Raw genomic sequence first — 17,456 nt, 5'->3', positions numbered from 1 at the left:
AAGGGCGCCCATGACCAGGAGTATGAGCGCAACGAATTGCTCAAGTCCTTTGGCTACATAGGTGGCCAGAGAGTCGTTGTCTTGTTCGACAGCGGCAGCACAGAGGATGTGGTCAGGGAACAAGCCGCTAGGCGTGCCCGTTTTGATCTGACTTCGGTGGACAAACAGGTTGAGGGTTTTAGCACACGCATGACGACGAGCGTCAAGTATGAAGCTCTAGGTGCTAAGTTAGTTATTCAGGGCATAGAATTTGTGCCTGATTTTATGGTTGCCCCTCTTGTAGGAGCAGACATAATTTTGGGTATTCAGTGGTTTCACAAGTTTCTTCCTGATGTCAAGTGGGACAAGCACACGTTCCAAATCAATCAGAATGTGTCAAACGCCCCAGTGACCATTAAGTGTGAGCCAGGAATTCCAAACTTTCCGCTAATAAGCCACTTGCAGGCTAAGCGAGCAGAGGATAAAGCGATGATTTACATCCAGACAACCCCGACAGTGGCCAGTGCTTCCGAGAAGTACTCGGTTCTCCATGAAAAGTTCCAAAAGATGGTACGACAAATCTGCACAAAATCTCTAAGAACCACTCCTAGGTTGCTTCTTCAGTAGAACCAACGACATGCAGTTTGTGGTCACTTGCTGTGTATAGCCTAACCCACTGGACATGCCACCCCTTCGAGAGGTCAGAGATGACTAAAATAGCCAGCCTTGGCTGCCTTTGTGCAGCCACTTTGAGTCACTACACCCAAAAAAGCACCCTTCTTGGGCTGTGGCAGCAAGCTACCACAGCCATTCACATAATAACCAGACTTCCTATATGCCCAAAACAAGCATCCAGATTCATGAGTTTTCTTCAAGAACACAACAGTTTAGTATATCAGATATCCATTGTCGAGCAAGATGAAGGCCAACTGCCTGCAGGCTATCTCAGCCAAACAGGAGCCATCAAACATGCTAAAACCTCATTAGACAATGTGGAGATCAGCTTGCAGGGTAGACAGTAAGCAACAGGCAGCTGAGTAAGTCAGCAGGGGGGACAGCAGGTGGGCAGCTTTGCTAGCTGCTTGGGCATGACTAGCTGCAGACTACCCAAGGAGCTGAGCCAGATGGCAAATGACCCAAGTTTGGACAGCGCTCAAATGGAACAGCACAGGCAAATACGAAGGGTTACCAACTTAGCTAGCTGATCATAAAGAGCACAAAAGCGCATCAAGTTTTCTGCAAAACAAACAATTACCTTCCAATGAACAAAATACAGTAGGCAGCGCTTTACGAAAATAAAATAATAATAATTATATGTAGGTGCCAAAGTTCAAACCTTGGGCCTACAAGTCGGCAGGCCAAGGAGTTTAGCACTCAGGTTAGATCCTGCTAGCAACTTTTAACATGTGATCTATATGAAACAGAAACTAACCTTGACCTCGTACTCCAATGCACATTCAAGTAGGTCCAACTGCAACTCCTCTACTCTTGATGCATAGTTTTCACTAGCCTGTGGATCCTTTAAAGGCCAAAACCTTGCATATCAGCATAGTATGAGAAGGACTAGTTTTTAAAGAAATATGTGTATGCTTGTTCATAAAAATCCCATCAACTTGAACGATCTTGTGTTCACCGTTTAAATGGTAAGGTCAATTTGTGATAAGATAACCTGATACCAAACTGCTGATGGTCTTGGTCCGAACAAACTTTAAAATCCTACTCATTGTTCAGCTTCTAGTATCCTACCTTACATTGGTTTGATTCCTGACTTCCTTCAGCATTCAACAACTCCTCAGCATCTGCATCGTCTGCAAGTTCTCAATAAGTACTGCATTACTTTCTTGATTAATCCACGTTAACACTCAGTGTCCTTGAACCCCACACTCGGGTGGCACGTGGGCATGCACACATTCCTTATGTGCAAGTTTTGGGTTAATGATGTGCATTATGCCTTTTTTTTGAGCCCTAGTCGAAGGATCGGTCAGCTAGTTGCCATCAAGGTAGGCTTGGGTAAGTCCATGCAGTTGTACATGCATGAACCCCGCATAGTTTGTAACCCACTTGAAGTTGACGTTTGTAAGATGTTTTGGCAGCTTATTAGGTCAAGTGCCAAGCACGGTAGCACCAAACATCAGCATAGATCATTCAGGAGGCAGGATGCCCAAGTCAGGCAGCACAGCAGCAAGACCTGTCTTAGCAGGCCGGGCAGCAGTATGCAAGTCAGGTAACAAGTCATAGGATGGTTGAGAAGGCTGATCATCAGAAATTGGACCCTCCTCTTCCCTCATTCCTCGTCTGATTTGTAGCCTGTGGAAAAGTCAAAAGAGCATCACAGGAGCACCTGCAAAGGCATCAATCCAAGACACTTCCAACACTCCACTTCAGGACAGGAGCAAAGGCAGGCCTGAGTAACATTGAGTATGGAAATATTGATATCAGTGGATGGCCATTATCTGGTTGGTCATTAGGAAGAGAGTTTTGTTGGAGGAGCTTTCTGTCACCGACCCAAGGATAGAGCCCCAGCAGTTGCAGATGAAGCTAATGGTACACCAGCAGCCTTGATGCAGATGATGCAGTTTTTCCCTCTGTTCTCATATAGCAGTTTGATGAGCAGTATTTTCAAGGAGCACCCACTGTTGTTGGCAGGTTACTCATAAGCAATTCAACTCCCATCAACAAGCTAATCAAAAAAGGATGTTGCATACACCCTGTTACACCCATAGATATCCTAAACACAGGACAAACAAGATTAGTGTCCCAATTAGGGGTCATGCAGGCTAACTACCACCCAACGTCATGCACGCTAGCTCACAACCAGACCGTAGACCATAGGTCTACATCAGCAGACCACCACCGAGCACAAGGCTCTGAGTGGACCGTGTCCCAAGCCTAGGCACAAGCCTCTGTCATCCGACAACACAATAGAACTCAATAGGCTCAACCCGCTTATATGGCCACTATTAACTTATATATGGGATAACACTAATAAACACCCTAGCCCATGTAATCAGCCTGCTGCACTAATCTTAAGTGTCGTCTAAGCAAGGAAACAGATATCCTAAGGTCAAGGATTAAGGATCTGCAACTGTACAAAAATCAACTTCATAATAAAGCAGATACACCACAAGGTGGGAGCCCTTAATGGAATTTGGAACCCAATGATGTGTCAAGGGTAATCTCTCTCTCCCTCCTCACTCTTCAGTTAGTGCACCATAGTGATTGCACACATCAGTTATATATGTTTAGAGCTTCTGCATGTAACATTCAGTTTCACACTACCTAGTGTAGACTTGTAGAGGCAAAAGATCAAGTTAAGAGGCCTTTGTTGAGACCAATCATGCATTACATACCAGGCATCTAGTTCTAGTCTCGCATCCTAACGACCATGACTGTGTTGTGCTCTCCCTCCTTGTTCTTCATTTCATTTTGCCATGCACGGCCTGGACACACTGACAGAAATTTGCAAGAGTATTCAGCGTCACTAAGAAAGGGCTGCACAAAGTGGTAGAGAACTAGCCAAAAAAGGATTGAGGGCTATGAGAAAAAAGGCTCACCTACTACACTTGCTAGCTGATCAAGTGGTAGAACAAACATGACAGAAGCTGGTGTTTTTATCAGTCCTAGATTCATGTCATAGCAGCCTGAGAACGTGTACAAGGTAGACATCAGCAGAATAGGGAAGAAAGACCATTGTGAGCCCTGGATTTGCAACAAGGACACGGTCATTCAGTAAATAAGTAAGGGTATGCACAGGGTAAACTAGGTGCACCCCAAGGATGGGTCAAGCAATGCCCAAAACCACAGGCCTTTGAGAATGAACAAGCAACGAGCTGGAAAGCAAAGAACATTGGAGATCAAGCAAAAGGCTGCCCCAAAAGGGGTGTATTTGGGGCAGAGCAGGTCCGGTTTGTCAACTGTACAGACTGCCCAAAGTGGCCTATCCAGTTAGCCTGAATAAACAGCCTGAGCTATGGGCTGAGGCCCCTTAAGAAAGGGTGCAAAAGGGTGATAAAACCTCTTTTTAGGGCCCAACCAGCAGTCAGCCAGGCTGACCAGCCATCACATTCCTCAGGAGCCCCTTGTGCAGTAGAACCCAATCCTGCATTGCTTTTCAGCATCCCAAGAAGCCCAGAAAACAGCAACACAAGGTGCACTCCTCAACAGACAGACTCCAATGGATGTCCATGGAAAGCACTCAGATTATCAACCTGGTCTAACACATAAAATAACAATCAGTAACCATAGTATTCACAGCTTTGTACATTCATTCTCATATTCAATAAAGCAAATACTCTGCATTAAGACCCAAACCAAGTAGACAACAAAATTAACTTAAGCAAAAAGAGAAAAAATAAGAGAGAGGTGCACACAGTACAACACTTCATCAAAATGAACGCCCCTCCCCATCCCCCCCCACCCCCCCCACCCCCCTCCTTCCTTCCTTCTCACTGAGCTATTACTTTGATGAATGAGAGTAACAGCATAAAATGGCCTCACTCTGCTCTCAGAGGAAGGGACTAAGAATGGAGCAAAACTGCCAGATGCAAGGAACCTACTGCAATCTGAAGCGCTGAAGATGTGGGCTACATTTTTATTGTATTTGGCCTATCTGTGGGGCTGGATTTTGGTCTCTGAGGCGCATTGGTTTTGCTCGCTTAACAGATAAGGGAGATTTCCCAAAATGCCCCTAGACTGGTTGGCTGCTCCACTTGCGCCCGACAAGCACAACCCCTGAAAAATGGCCCAACAGATAAGGGAGATTTCCCAAAAGGTGAGATGGGATGCCCTTATTCCAGGCTGGGAATCCCCCTAGATGCTGGTTGTCTGCTCCACTTGCACCCAACGAGCACAACATGGAAAAATGGCCCAAACTCGGGCGTCCTGCCTTCCATCAGGTTCTTACCCAAAAAACAACCATGACCCAGCTGCAAACAGCCTGTATTGTGGCCACATTTTTGCTATTTTCTTGCTGGCTGCACTTTCCCGTATCAAATATAAATGCCTCATAGGATTATAGAAAGTAGATCAACATCATTCCAAAAAAAAGTGCAAGAAAGGTAAGCTTCAGGGAAGTTGCAAGAAACTAATGATACATCTATGCAGAGCTTTTCACAAAAGAATTGCATGTACTAGGCACTCTGCGTGTCTAAGACAGCAGCAATACTTACCATAGATCAACGATTCCACAGACGAGACAGAATTCGAATGGTTAATGCCATCAAATCTGTAGCAAGTGCAATGGTCTTCACTACTGGTGCTTGCCACAGCTCTTTCTTGATGTGCTCCCTCTACAACCCAGTCATTGTCGCTTTTGCACTTGGAACTCTTGTGCACATTAAATGGGTCTGCCAAACTGGAGCAACCATCTACTCTGGACCTGGCAATGAAAGACTGTCCTTGCATGCAACAACAGCATTCAAATGTCTGGGAGGCATCTATCTGCTTCCTTGGATCTATGTCATTACTGCTCATCTGCAAAACTCCTCTAGGATCTGGAGGTTTGAAAAAGTAGTCTTGTTCAGCATTCAAAACATGGGTATCTCTAATCCCCTGTCGACTACTATGATTTGTTTCTATCCCATCAAAGTTCCTGGTTTGCATTTTCTGGACAAACAACCAGCAATTTATGTATTTCTATGCTGGCTATCCAAAGTCCGCAATTCTGTGGACCTCTGTGGAGGCTGTTAAGGACATGGTTGTCTGCACCAAAATGGGCATTCCAGGCTTCCAGAGAGCATCCTGTTCTAGCAGAGTCTCCAATGCAAAGAAGCTCTGATATCCGGCTAATTTTTTGCATTCCTTGAATCGGGATTCCACTTTGAATGGAGTGTCGATAGCAGCCAAAACCCAGGAATCTTCTTCTAGCTCAATAGTATACTTGGAAACTTTGATTAGCCAGCAGGAGCATACAAAAATTGTGACCGCTAGACCTCCGTTTGCTCCCAGGTCTTTCCTGCTGCCTGCAGAAAGGGATATGCCTAGTTTAGAAAAAGTCTCACAGGAGTTGTGCATGCATGCCGGGCAGGGTGTGTGTGTGTGTGGGGGGGGGGGGGGGTTTCTTTTTGGCAAGCATTGCCACTTCATTTATGGGGGTTTGAGAGGAACAGGTGAATAAAGGATCTAAGCTTTCCTTTTGTGGTGGATGAACCGTAGGCTCCACAGCCTTGATGGATAAAAAGATGGAGTGCAGATGACATGTCTATATGCTTAAGGCCTTCACATACTTGCCAAGGTGCCATGGGATGTCTGCAGGTGCCTTGGCACCCTAATGATCTTTATGTGTTGGAGAATCCTTAATCGTTCTGCATAAATGCGAGATAAACCATGCTTCTTAATATAATGTGATTAAGTTTCCCTTTATTGAGCTAGTTCTGTGAGACGAGGCCACAGAAATAAACTTACCTGATAAAGAGATGCTCTGCAAAATGCCACTGCGTTGCCCTCCGCCTACAAGGCTCGTGGTTGGGTATACGGGTTGTATCCTCTATAAGAAGAAGCCTCCTTTATCCGTAATACACTGTTTTGCGTCTTATACAGTGTGCAGTACGAGCATAAAGGTCGTGACGCTTCAAAGGAAATATGGCCCGCGAACCAATGTAGTTTCAAACCTTTTCTCCTGTTGCGGACACAAAGTGTCCGGCCTCGAATGTCCGCCGCCCACAAGCACTTCTCATTGCTCAATTTGGTCTCGAGACGTAGAACTTGGTTGGCATTGTTTGGCCAAGTTCTCTCTTCGATTGTGGGAGTGTATTCTCATAACAGAATACAAGTATCTTGCTGCAGCATGAAGTTTTTGCTTGTATGCATATGTGCATACATATATATATATGTGTGTTTGCAAGTGTGCATGTGTACTACACCGCGACAGCGTGGGTTCAATACCAGCCCCCTCCTCCCACATGCTATCAATTCCCCATTAAAAATAATTAAAGAAAACTCTCGCAATACAAAAAAAGAAGTGTGCATGTGTATGTGTGTAAGCGTGTGTGAGTGAGTGTGTGTGTACATGTTTGTATATGCATGTGTGTATTTGTATGCACGTGTAATATATGTATATGTGTCTATGTGGTGCGACTCTCACATAGATGCATATTTCTGTCTCTCTCTCTCTCGCATGCATTCTCTCTCTACCTCTGTCACGTACACACACACACACACACACACACACAACCCTCTTTCACACACATACATGTGCATATGCATTTCTCTCCTCGCACCCGTCTTGCATATACATTCTCTCACACACACAAAATCTCTCTCTCTCTCTCTCACTCACACACACACACACACCCTCGACATGCACGTGTGTGACTGTGTTTATATACTATAGTATTAATATAATATATTATATATATATATCATTACTATATTATATTCTTATATATTTACTATGTATTTTTTTAATTCTCTTATTTTTTATTAATTATATATTTATATTATATTATTATGTATATTTATATATTACATTGTATTATTTATATATATTTATATTAAATTTTCTTATCTATACTTATATAATATTATAATAATATATGATATAATATATTATTATGTATATACACTACATCAAACTATAATATATTAGTATAGATTTAATATACATATATATTATTTAATATCCTTAATTATTATGTGTTTACGTATTGTTACTATATTTATTTATTTAATACCCTTACTTATTATATGTTTACATATTGTTACTATATATATTTGTATTATATATATTTTATAGTTATTTATTTTATATCTTTATATTTTGTATTATATTATTTATGTAACTTTTCTTCTCTCAACATACCCCTACACTCCTCACTCTCCTCCTATTCACACACACACATACACATGCACCCTCTCTCTCTCTCTCTCTCTCTCTCTCTCTCTCTCTCTCTCTCTCTCTCAGACACACACACACACATGTACAGACCCACACATACTAATACAAACGCACACTCTCTCCCCCACATACTCTCTCTCTCTCTCTCTCTCTCTCTCTCTCTCTCATACACACACACACACACACACACACATGCAAATATATAATAGATATAATATTATATTTAGACACATATACATGTATATACATATACATGTGTATTTATAAATATAAACTTATATATACACACACATATACATATAATTTCATTAATTAAATTTTAATGGGTGGGGATACGTGGTGAGGTGTCCTCTCTCAAATAAATGTATCTTACATGTATTCTCTCTCTCTCTCTCTCTCTCTCTCTCTCTCTCTCTCTCTCTCTCTCTCTCTCTCTCTCTCTCTCTCTCAAACACACACACACACACACACACACACCATGTCTAGGAGAGGTAAGGGCGGAAAGGGGCTGGGTAAGGGCAATGGTAAGTGACATTACAAGGTCATGCACGACAATATCCAAGGAAATTTTGGTAAGAACGAAAAAGCTTTTCTGGCATCCATTTGGCATCTTTAATAGGATGATTCTTGAAAGCCACAAGATACTTTAACTTAAATGTTGCTACCTGTGCATATAGTGGTATGGTCTCATGGTCAATGATAGACTCAGGCATATAATGTTCTTGTTTAATAATCTTGAAAGGTCCACAAAAGCTAACTTTACTACAAGATTGGTCTCTATAGACTTAAGTCTCCTTTCTTTATAATAGGTTTGGGCATACCTGGATGATCAAAAATATTCTCATGTTTGGAATTACCCTGTTACTCAAGGGAGAAGTCGTCATCATCATGATTTACTCATGCAAAAAAAGATGTCGAAGAAGCCCGTATGGTGGAGATGTAATGCCCTTGAAACCTTTGATTTAATCTCCAACAAAAATAAAGGTTAGAAAAATCCTGGAAGTTTTTGTTTGCCTTGATGCTAAAAATAGTAATCTTTGACGCTAAATTTGCTTGAAGTTGTAGCCCTTTTTGGAAGCTTTGATTATGAAGCTTATGAAATTTATAAGATTTTGCTAAATCTAAGGCTTAAACTGTCAAAAAACTTGAAAATGTAAGACTATAAAGTTTTTAAAGCGTTTGAATAATAAGCATTAAGAAAAACTATATAGTATTAAGCTTTAAAGCTTTTGTAGCTTTGAAATAGAAAAGCTTTTAAGCTTTAATAGAGAGGGCCTACGGGTTTAAAGCTTTTTAAAGCATAAAGCTTTAGAGCTTGTAGAGTGTTTTGAAGCTTTTGAGTTTATAAGGGTTTAAAGCTCTATAACTTTGAAAGCTTTAAAAAAAGTAAGACTTATAGCTTTTAAATAACAAAGTGTTTGAGCTTTTTAAATGACAAAGCTTAAAGTTTTTTAAATGTAATGCTTAAAAGCTTGTGCTTTGTCAAGCTTTTAATATATATAAGCTTTAGAAGTAGTAAATGTTTTTAAGCTTTATAGTTTTGAAAATAACAAGCTCTCTCTCTATCTATCTTTTTTTTTTAATAACAAGCTTTTAAAGATTTATAACTAAAGAGCTTTGAAAGGCTAAGGCATGAAAGCTATAAAATATAGCTTTTAATGCTTATAAGCTTTAAAGCTTATAACAAAAATTTTAAGTGAAAAAAGAGTTTAAAGCTTTAAGTTGGAAAACTTGTAAGGTTTGATAAAGGAAGCTTTACAATAGACATATAGCTAATAAGTTTGTAAGCTTTGCAAAATTTACTTTGCTTAGGTTTAAGCCTAGCTTATAGGCTAGCTAAATTATTAACTAGTATAGCTAATATATCCAATAACGAAAAGGCAACAGCCGGTCAACGCACGTAACAAAAAAGAAAAAGGGAAGCAAACTAGTCGTTGTGGCAGCACAAAGGTGAAGAGAGAGAGAGAGAGGGAAAAGTGCTATTACTGCACTCCACCGATCACCTTGTCTAGAAAAGTCATGTATAAAGGCTGCTTTCAAGGTTTTGAAGTTGGTCTTGATCGTCGGCATCAATGTGATGAACCATCGACTAGCTTTTCCCTCTAAGTATAAGTTCAACGCGCATGTACCTTAGTGGGACAGTTAGGATTTCCAAAAGCTTCACATCTCTGTTTAAACATTTGAATGAATTGAACAGGGGCTGTTGTTCTGTCATATTTGCCCATAATTTTGGAAATTTGTACAGTCGTATTTCTGTATGAGTCACTGAGGCCGGTGACTCCTTGGGCCACCCCCCTTCCTCCTAGACTAGTCAGTATGTCCAAGGTGTGGGCATCCAGGAAAGGTTTGGTACTTATAGGATTTGTGGGAATGTTAGGCAAGGGACCAAAGCCCGGTGGGATCGAAGTGATAGGGGGTGTAAAACATGATGACACGCTTGTTATAGGCATGGCCAATGGCATCGGGAGGTGAATTTGTAGCATAGATCTCAATGGCTCAAAGATGTTAGCCATTGGGTTCAGTCCTTGTGTAATTCCTAGCAATCCCTCTATCGTGGCCATGTCAGAGTGCCTAAATGCTCCTTAAATGAGCAATCATAACTTTTTTATTTTTTTCATATTTTTTTATATTTTTTTATACTTTCACAGCCCATTACAGCCTCAAGAGGCTTAGCGTACTCTTCGTTGGGTCAAACGGGTGTCCGTTCGCCCTAATTAGCTTAGGCGCTATATGCACGTGAACCTCTTGGAGATATTTTTCTAGAAAAAGCATACGTTAGGAACTTATCAAATGGAAGAGGAGGTCCTAAAACCTATTTTCCATCACTGTCTCAAGATGAAAAAATAGGAATTTTGTAGCACGTTTTTTAGGGTGTTCTAAAAAGAATTTTGAAAAACTTTGTATGAGGGATTTGTAGTATTTTTGGTGTACTATAACTTTGTTTCCCTGAGTCATCCGTGATTTTATCGTTTAGACCCTTAAAAAGTAGCCCGAATACGGGCCGTTATTATTTTTGTGTTGTTTTTTTGCGATTCTTCATGGTTTTGGACTATTTTTTGCCTCGATTTTTGGGTTGAATTTTGAGGTTACTGGTCGGAGGCCAAAACGGTTAATTTTGACTTCAGACGAGTGGTCCAAAGTCAAAGAGCTCGATGTCAGCTTTCCGATGAGCCCCATAGCACCTTCATCGGATATATGGTTTAGGAGATACGGGCCTCTAAACAGGGGTGGTTTCCAGAGTTTTTTTTTGGGCGGACGGACCCCTTTTCAGGTCGCCGGACTTCACGGAATATTAAATTCAATTTAAAAAAAACTGACGGATCCCTTTTAACGTCAACAGACTTCCCGAGTTTTATAAATTTTGATTTTTTTGGGCGCGTGAACTCTAGTTCTGTGAAATTGCAAAAAATGGTCCACGCCGTGAACCAGACTTCACGGGATATTAAATTCGATTTTATTTATTTTACTTTATTTTTTTGGGCGCGTGAACTCTAGTTTCATGAAATTGTAAAAAATGGTTCACGTCGTGAAACCCGACTTCACGAAATATTAAATTCAACTTTTTTTCTTTTACGTCTGCCTTTTTACGAGACTGGAACTTTCACGGCTAGAATTTTCACGCCCTGAACTTTCATGCGATTTCTTTCACGGTCGAAACTTTCATGCCAGAATTTATTTCATGGCCGGAACTTTCACCGGGCCGGAATTTCTTTCACGGTCATAATTTTTTTTGCTGGAATTTCTTTCACAGCCGAAATTTTTGTCCGAATTTCTTTCAATGGACGGATTTTTTGCCAAAATTTCTTTCACGGTCGAAATTTTTGCCGGATTTTTTTCCACAGCTGAAAATTTTACCAGAATTTCTTTCACAACTGGAATTTTTTTCACGACCGAAACTTTCACGGCCTCTCTCTCTCTCTCTCTCTCTCTCTCTCTCTCTCTCTCTATATATATATATATATATATATATATATTGGGAATCTAGTGGAAAATACGAATTTCTCTTTTTGGGGGAGAATATTTAAGGGGTATGGGCATTTTTCCAAAAAAGTAAGTGGGAATAAAAAAAGTTAACCTTTTAATGACACTCCTTACACTCTTCATAAATGACTCCCAAAATGGACAATTTTGATAACTCATGAGCATCTACTCATTGAATGCTCATTAGCCTTAATGAGTTATGTAAAAAAAAGTAATTAAGGATTAATTCTTTCACTAATCTTTCCCTCTTTTACACTAATTAATCCCTAATTAATTCACACAATTGAGCACATCATGGATAGAGCAAGGGAATGCTAATCTTTGTGCATCAACAATGGTATAAAATAATCTAAAATAGGGGATTAATTATACTCTTAATTATAGTCTCCTCTTTTAAGGCAAAATTAAGCAAAGAGAGTCAAATTTATCTAATTGATGAAAAAACTGATGCGATTAGGTATTTTGATGCATCTAGATGCTCTCAACTCAAAAATACCAATTTCGACTTCTCATATGATCCATTTAGACCCCAATTAATACATTTTCTAATTTTTTGGCCTCTTGAACAAGATTAATCACCCTTAATGACAAAAACCAGTCTATTAAGAGAAATTAGTCAAATTCAAGGATTTTTTAATGGTTTTAAGAACTTTTTAGAAAATGTTTGAGACACTCTAATCCAAACAATTTCAACAACAAACACACAATTAAACTAGAATTAATGATCTTAGTTCTATGTTTAACACTAAAGAGAGCTAACATTCACTAAAAATTGCATTCTATTGCATTGTTTGATGCAATGGATGCAAACTAAGCCTAATACAAACTATGTGTAAGCCCTAAGAAAATGAAATGCCACAATAACAACAACAAAAACAACAAATTAATCTAAAAATTATGCAAAAAGCATTCTTTTTAAAAACAAAAAAGAGAGCTATTCTACACCAAATCTCACACAAATCACCATGAAATCCACATCTTTTTCATGGGAAACCATTAATCAAGATAATGGGCAATGGGTTATGCGTAGATTAGAGACAAAACGATGGAAAAAGCCAAGGGATGGCTCCCCGGCAGTGGCGCCAAAAATGTTATGGCTCATCCTAACCCTCCTTGAAACACATCCAAAAAGAGATTACCTGGTGAACCGTAACTGTCTTTGAGGATCTTTCCAATGGCCAAGCTCATAACCCTTGAGGTATCCAAGCTCTACAACTCCTTGAGAAGAAATTCCACCATGTCTCCCGCGAGCATTGTCACACCGTCGCGTTGCACTACATGTCCTCGTCCCTCCTCTCACCTCACTTTACTCACACACACTCACTAGCATGCATTAGGGAGAGAGATTAGCAAGAGCAAGACTCAATTGCACAATGGGAGAGTATGTTGTATTATGAGAGAAATTCACTTATATACATGGCCATAAGTATTCACAATGATGAGATCGACCGATTCTTGACAATGCAAGATGGCCATAAGTATTCACAATGATGAGATCGACCGATTCTTGACAATGCAAGATGGCCATAAGTATTCACAATGATGAGATCGACCGATTCTTAACAATGCAAGATGGATTTGTAGGACAAGGTACGAGATGCAGTGATGTGAAAAGACAAGGTAAAACATAGATTACGCCCAGGCAACACATAAAGTGAATGTAGATTATTAGCTACTACTGATGAATTTATGAACTAGGAAACTTCCCCTAGGGTCACTCTGATAGGATCAGTTTGGGCCAACCATTTTAATGTGATCTATTTAGTGATTGGTGTGGTGTAATCGGGTACTCCCCACCTAGGGCAACTAACTCTAGCTTAGAGATTGAGGCAACCGCCTTTGTTGGGTAACCCACCAACGAGGCAGGGTTAGGGTTCTTTCTAGTAGTTACAAGCTTGAGCTGGAAAGGTCTTCCATAGAAAGAAGAGGGTGAAGGGGGCACTTCTTGTTCTATTATTTTTTGCATGATGGTTGTCAACTCTGGATTGTTTTGTGACTTGGTGAGCCGAGGGATTAGAGATGGATGAAACTTGAGACGTTGAGGTTTTGAAATTATAATTGTTTTTATGATGAATTTTTGTTGAATGACTTGATTGGAAAAGAATGTATTCATTAAGGGATAAAGGAATTTGTGCACAAGAATAAATTCATGAATCATGTTGTAACTTGCATTAGTGAAAATAATGTGCTTAGTAATTTAGGTAAACCTCATAGATGAATTGTTCTAGTCATTGGGAAGTGGGTGGTCAGGTGGACCTGATGAGTCAGGTGTTCCCTTACAAGAGACTAGAAACCAAAATAAGATCCTTGATATATTAGGTAAGACCCCCAACCCTATGGAGATCACTTATAAATTGGATCGTCAAGAAGAGGCACCGATGAGATAGCTCTCACAATGGATTGGGATTAATCTTACCGAGTAAGGTGCCTCCCTATCCTTAGTGTGATGGGATGGGTGGTATCTTACATTGTGTATGTATGTCAAAGTTGCTCGTAATCTACATTGCAACATTTTAACCAGTAAAGTGTTCTATAGATATTGAAAACTTTATAGAATAGTGTAACACTTTAACATGTAATAATGATGATGATTTTTTTAAAATGACTGGTAGAATTTCTCTAATTATTAGAAAGAGTAATATAAAAGGTGGTCCAAATCCTATCCTTTTGACAACATTTTAAGTGTATGCCTCTAGGTATGCTTCAGTCTCAACCCTCTATCACTAATGTGAAGTCATCTCTAGCTATCATCTAGCTTCTAAATAGATCACTAAAGTGATATTATATATATATATATATATATATATATATATATATATATAATTCTTTATGATTTTTTAAAAAAGGATGTAGGTATAAGGCACCACCTCGTAGAGATCAAGGCAATGACTCATAGACCTCCACCAAGAGTTTCTAAGAACTGCTAAGTATCTTATTATGGAGATGTTTTTTTTAAAACACAAGGTCCCACCCCATGAAGGTCAAGGCTATGGCCCTAAGGTTTGTAATGAACCTTATGACCTACCGATATCTTTACAGCAATGGTTATCTTCTTGGTCTCTCTTTTTTTGTTGCTTTTTTATTGATATATTTAGTCTATTTTTGTGTATGCTAATTTCTTAGAAGTCTTTCCTCTAGCTAGAGAAGGCACAATAAAGATGAGTAAGTACTTGGCATACTCCTTTGGCATAGTTTATGTAAGTAATGGACTAGGACCTTTTTTCTAGGAAGAAATATACTTTGATCTTCATTGAACTAATAACTAGAGGAATATTACCAATCAAATAATAATATAATGTAGGCACTCAAAAAAACACTACAACATGAATTTTTAAAATTTGAGAGTTTTAGTTTTGAATGCTCTTGGTAGATCCTGAAGTGTTGAATTTTTGATGTAGTCCATAGTTTGTGGTCTATGTTGATCTTGAAAAAATAAACACTCTCACGTAACAATTCATTATCATATAACCATAATCGATATCTATGTTCCGAATTAGCTTCACTATGTGCATCTATTTCCTCACCATTGGCCTTTACTGCATAGGTTTCTTCGTTTGTATGAGTCAATGGTGTGAGTGCTTGTCTATAGAATGGCTTGGGGACTAGTGGCAAGTAAGCTAAGTAGTAGCTACCTTTAGTTAACTGTTCAAGGAATTCTTACAAGTTATGCTCTTAAAAGGACATATAGGTGGTGGCATTATTTCATAGAACGTCGGAGTTATTGCATATCTTATATTTATTCTCCATTGTTCAATTTTTTCTTCTTGTTCAGTTCTTACTTGATATGGTTCTCTCACTGAGTAGGGTACGCTCATATCATCGTGTCTTCGTGCAGTTACTCCTACCAATGGTTGAAGGAGTCCTATCCCATAGTGTCTAAAGTAAGTTCTACATTGCCATTATAAAAAGGATGCTACGGGAATCGTGCATCTCTCATAGACTATACATGGGGTAGAAGGATGAAACTATGAATAAAAAAGATCCACAAATGAAGTTTCACAAAACATTTCTCCCAATGATGCATAAAAGTAATGAGAATGGGTTTGGAATAGAGGAATATTTCTCTCCCCTTGGTAGAACCACTCTATACAATCCGAGTCAATGATTGGGGCACTTGTATCTACCCATGAGAAGTCCATGTTCACAGCACGTAGTAATAAAATTCATAAAAGAATGAGTTTTTTTTTCTAATTATTATTTTAAAGGCATTATTTCAATCCTAGTATTAATTTTCTAAACAATTGTTTTGGAGTTTTACGTTACATATGTACATTGTTGCTAAGGTTTAGAGTTTTAAGGAACCTAAGCATTAAATTGCTTGCTTATTCATAATGATACCTGCTGGATTTGTTGGTGAATTTGACTTGACTTGGCTTTCCAACTGGCAAGCTGAATTTGGGGTGTGGCACATGGGCTTTGTGTGGATTTTGGTAAATCCACATGTTGATATTGATGATGTGGCTTTATGACATGATAATAGAGATGGGTATGGCTACTTTTGAATTATTTGTAGGTATTTGTAGCTGTAGTAAGGTTAGGAAGTCATTTATAATAGATTTAGTAACCTTTGGTCTCCACTCTCACTCACTTTGTGCATCTGGTTGTGAGATGAATATATTGTTTTTGGTCTCCACTCCATCTTGGTTACTCTTTGTAAAGAAAGGTCAGGCCTTGATGGAGAGGTTCTCTTTGGGATCCAAATCCTAGAGTGGCCTTCATAATAGCCCTAGGCTGCAAGGAGCTTAGTTGGTATCTATATTTGTTTTGGAGTTGGATGTTTTGGTCGAGGCTCCACTTTTCATTGGAATATTTGGTTGTATCGAGTACCTTTTGGTTCTTTTTTTATCGAGCCAGTGCTTTAAGTTGTGCTTTGTGCTTCTCATTATCTTGTTTTTTCTTTTCTTCTTTCTTCTTGTGGATTTGATAGAGAATATCCTAGGTGAGTGGTTCATAGTAGCATTTTAGTTTGCTACCATTGAAAAATCCTACCATTTCTTGTCCATCTAGGGTCTCAGTCTGAACTGTCCCTTGAGGAGTAATTTGTGTGACTCTATAGGGTCTCTATATTTGAGTTTTCTTTTTCCATTTTTAACATTATACATAAGTACCATGTCTCCTTTGTTCATGTTTTTATCTTTGAACTGGTTATCAAACCAATGCTTGCATCATAACTTTTTTTTACCATTAATCCGTAAGTAGAATTCAATTTTAATTCATTGAGTTTATATTCCAATGGCATTATTGTGTGAAGCCCAAATGCTAACTGGAAAAGTGTGCTATTTTGAGGTACGTGGTAGGCCCATAGAGCAACATGAAATTGTGCTCCCAATTTTTTTGCGATGCATCTATGGTTTTAGTGAGAATTGCACACAACATCTTGTTTGTGCTCTTTGCTTGGCCATTAGCTTGTGGATAATAAGGCGTAGGTTTTCTATGTACCACAAGGAATTCTTTGAGCAAGAATTCTATCACTTCGTTTATGAAATGGCTACCATCACTATCGATAGTGGGAAACCAAATTGAGTAAACACATGTTCATAAAGGAGTATAGATGTGGACCTTGCGTTAGTTTTTTGTGTATCTTTGGCTTCAACCCCCTTAGTACAGTAGTCTATCATGACTATAATGTATCATGCTTGGGAATCTTTAGCGACTAGGCTAA

General features: G+C 39.3%; 1 protein-coding gene across 5 annotated transcripts in view; it reads right to left on the bottom strand.

Moving 5' to 3' along the window:
- Nucleotides 1-6,563, bottom strand: part of LOC147612991 (uncharacterized) — a 45,964-nt gene extending 39,401 nt beyond the window's left edge. The window contains exons 1-5 of one of the 5 annotated variants that reach the window (XM_086782292.1): nt 6,382-6,561; nt 6,204-6,281; nt 5,148-5,939; nt 1,726-1,787; nt 1,412-1,498 (exon numbers count right to left, since the gene is read on the bottom strand). In XM_086782292.1, coding sequence (XP_086638418.1) covers nt 1,412-1,498; nt 1,726-1,787; nt 5,148-5,580 — 582 coding nt within the window. In that variant the 5' untranslated portion in view covers nt 5,581-5,939; nt 6,204-6,281; nt 6,382-6,561. Of the gene's footprint in view, nt 1-1,411; nt 1,499-1,725; nt 1,788-5,147; nt 5,940-6,203; nt 6,282-6,381 lie in introns of all 5 variants that reach the window. The other 4 variants (XM_086782293.1, XM_086782295.1, XM_086782294.1 and 1 more) reach the window with 4 other exon arrangements.
- Between the last annotated feature and the right edge of the window lie 10,893 nt (nt 6,564-17,456).

Source organism: Cibotium barometz, chromosome 44 (assembly GCF_041138505.1).
Source record: "Cibotium barometz isolate CiBa-2024 chromosome 44, ASM4113850v1, whole genome shotgun sequence".
Lineage (NCBI taxonomy): Eukaryota > Viridiplantae > Streptophyta > Polypodiopsida > Cyatheales > Cibotiaceae > Cibotium > Cibotium barometz.
Note: the sequence above shows the minus strand (reverse complement) of the source record. Positions and strands in the feature narration are given on the sequence as shown.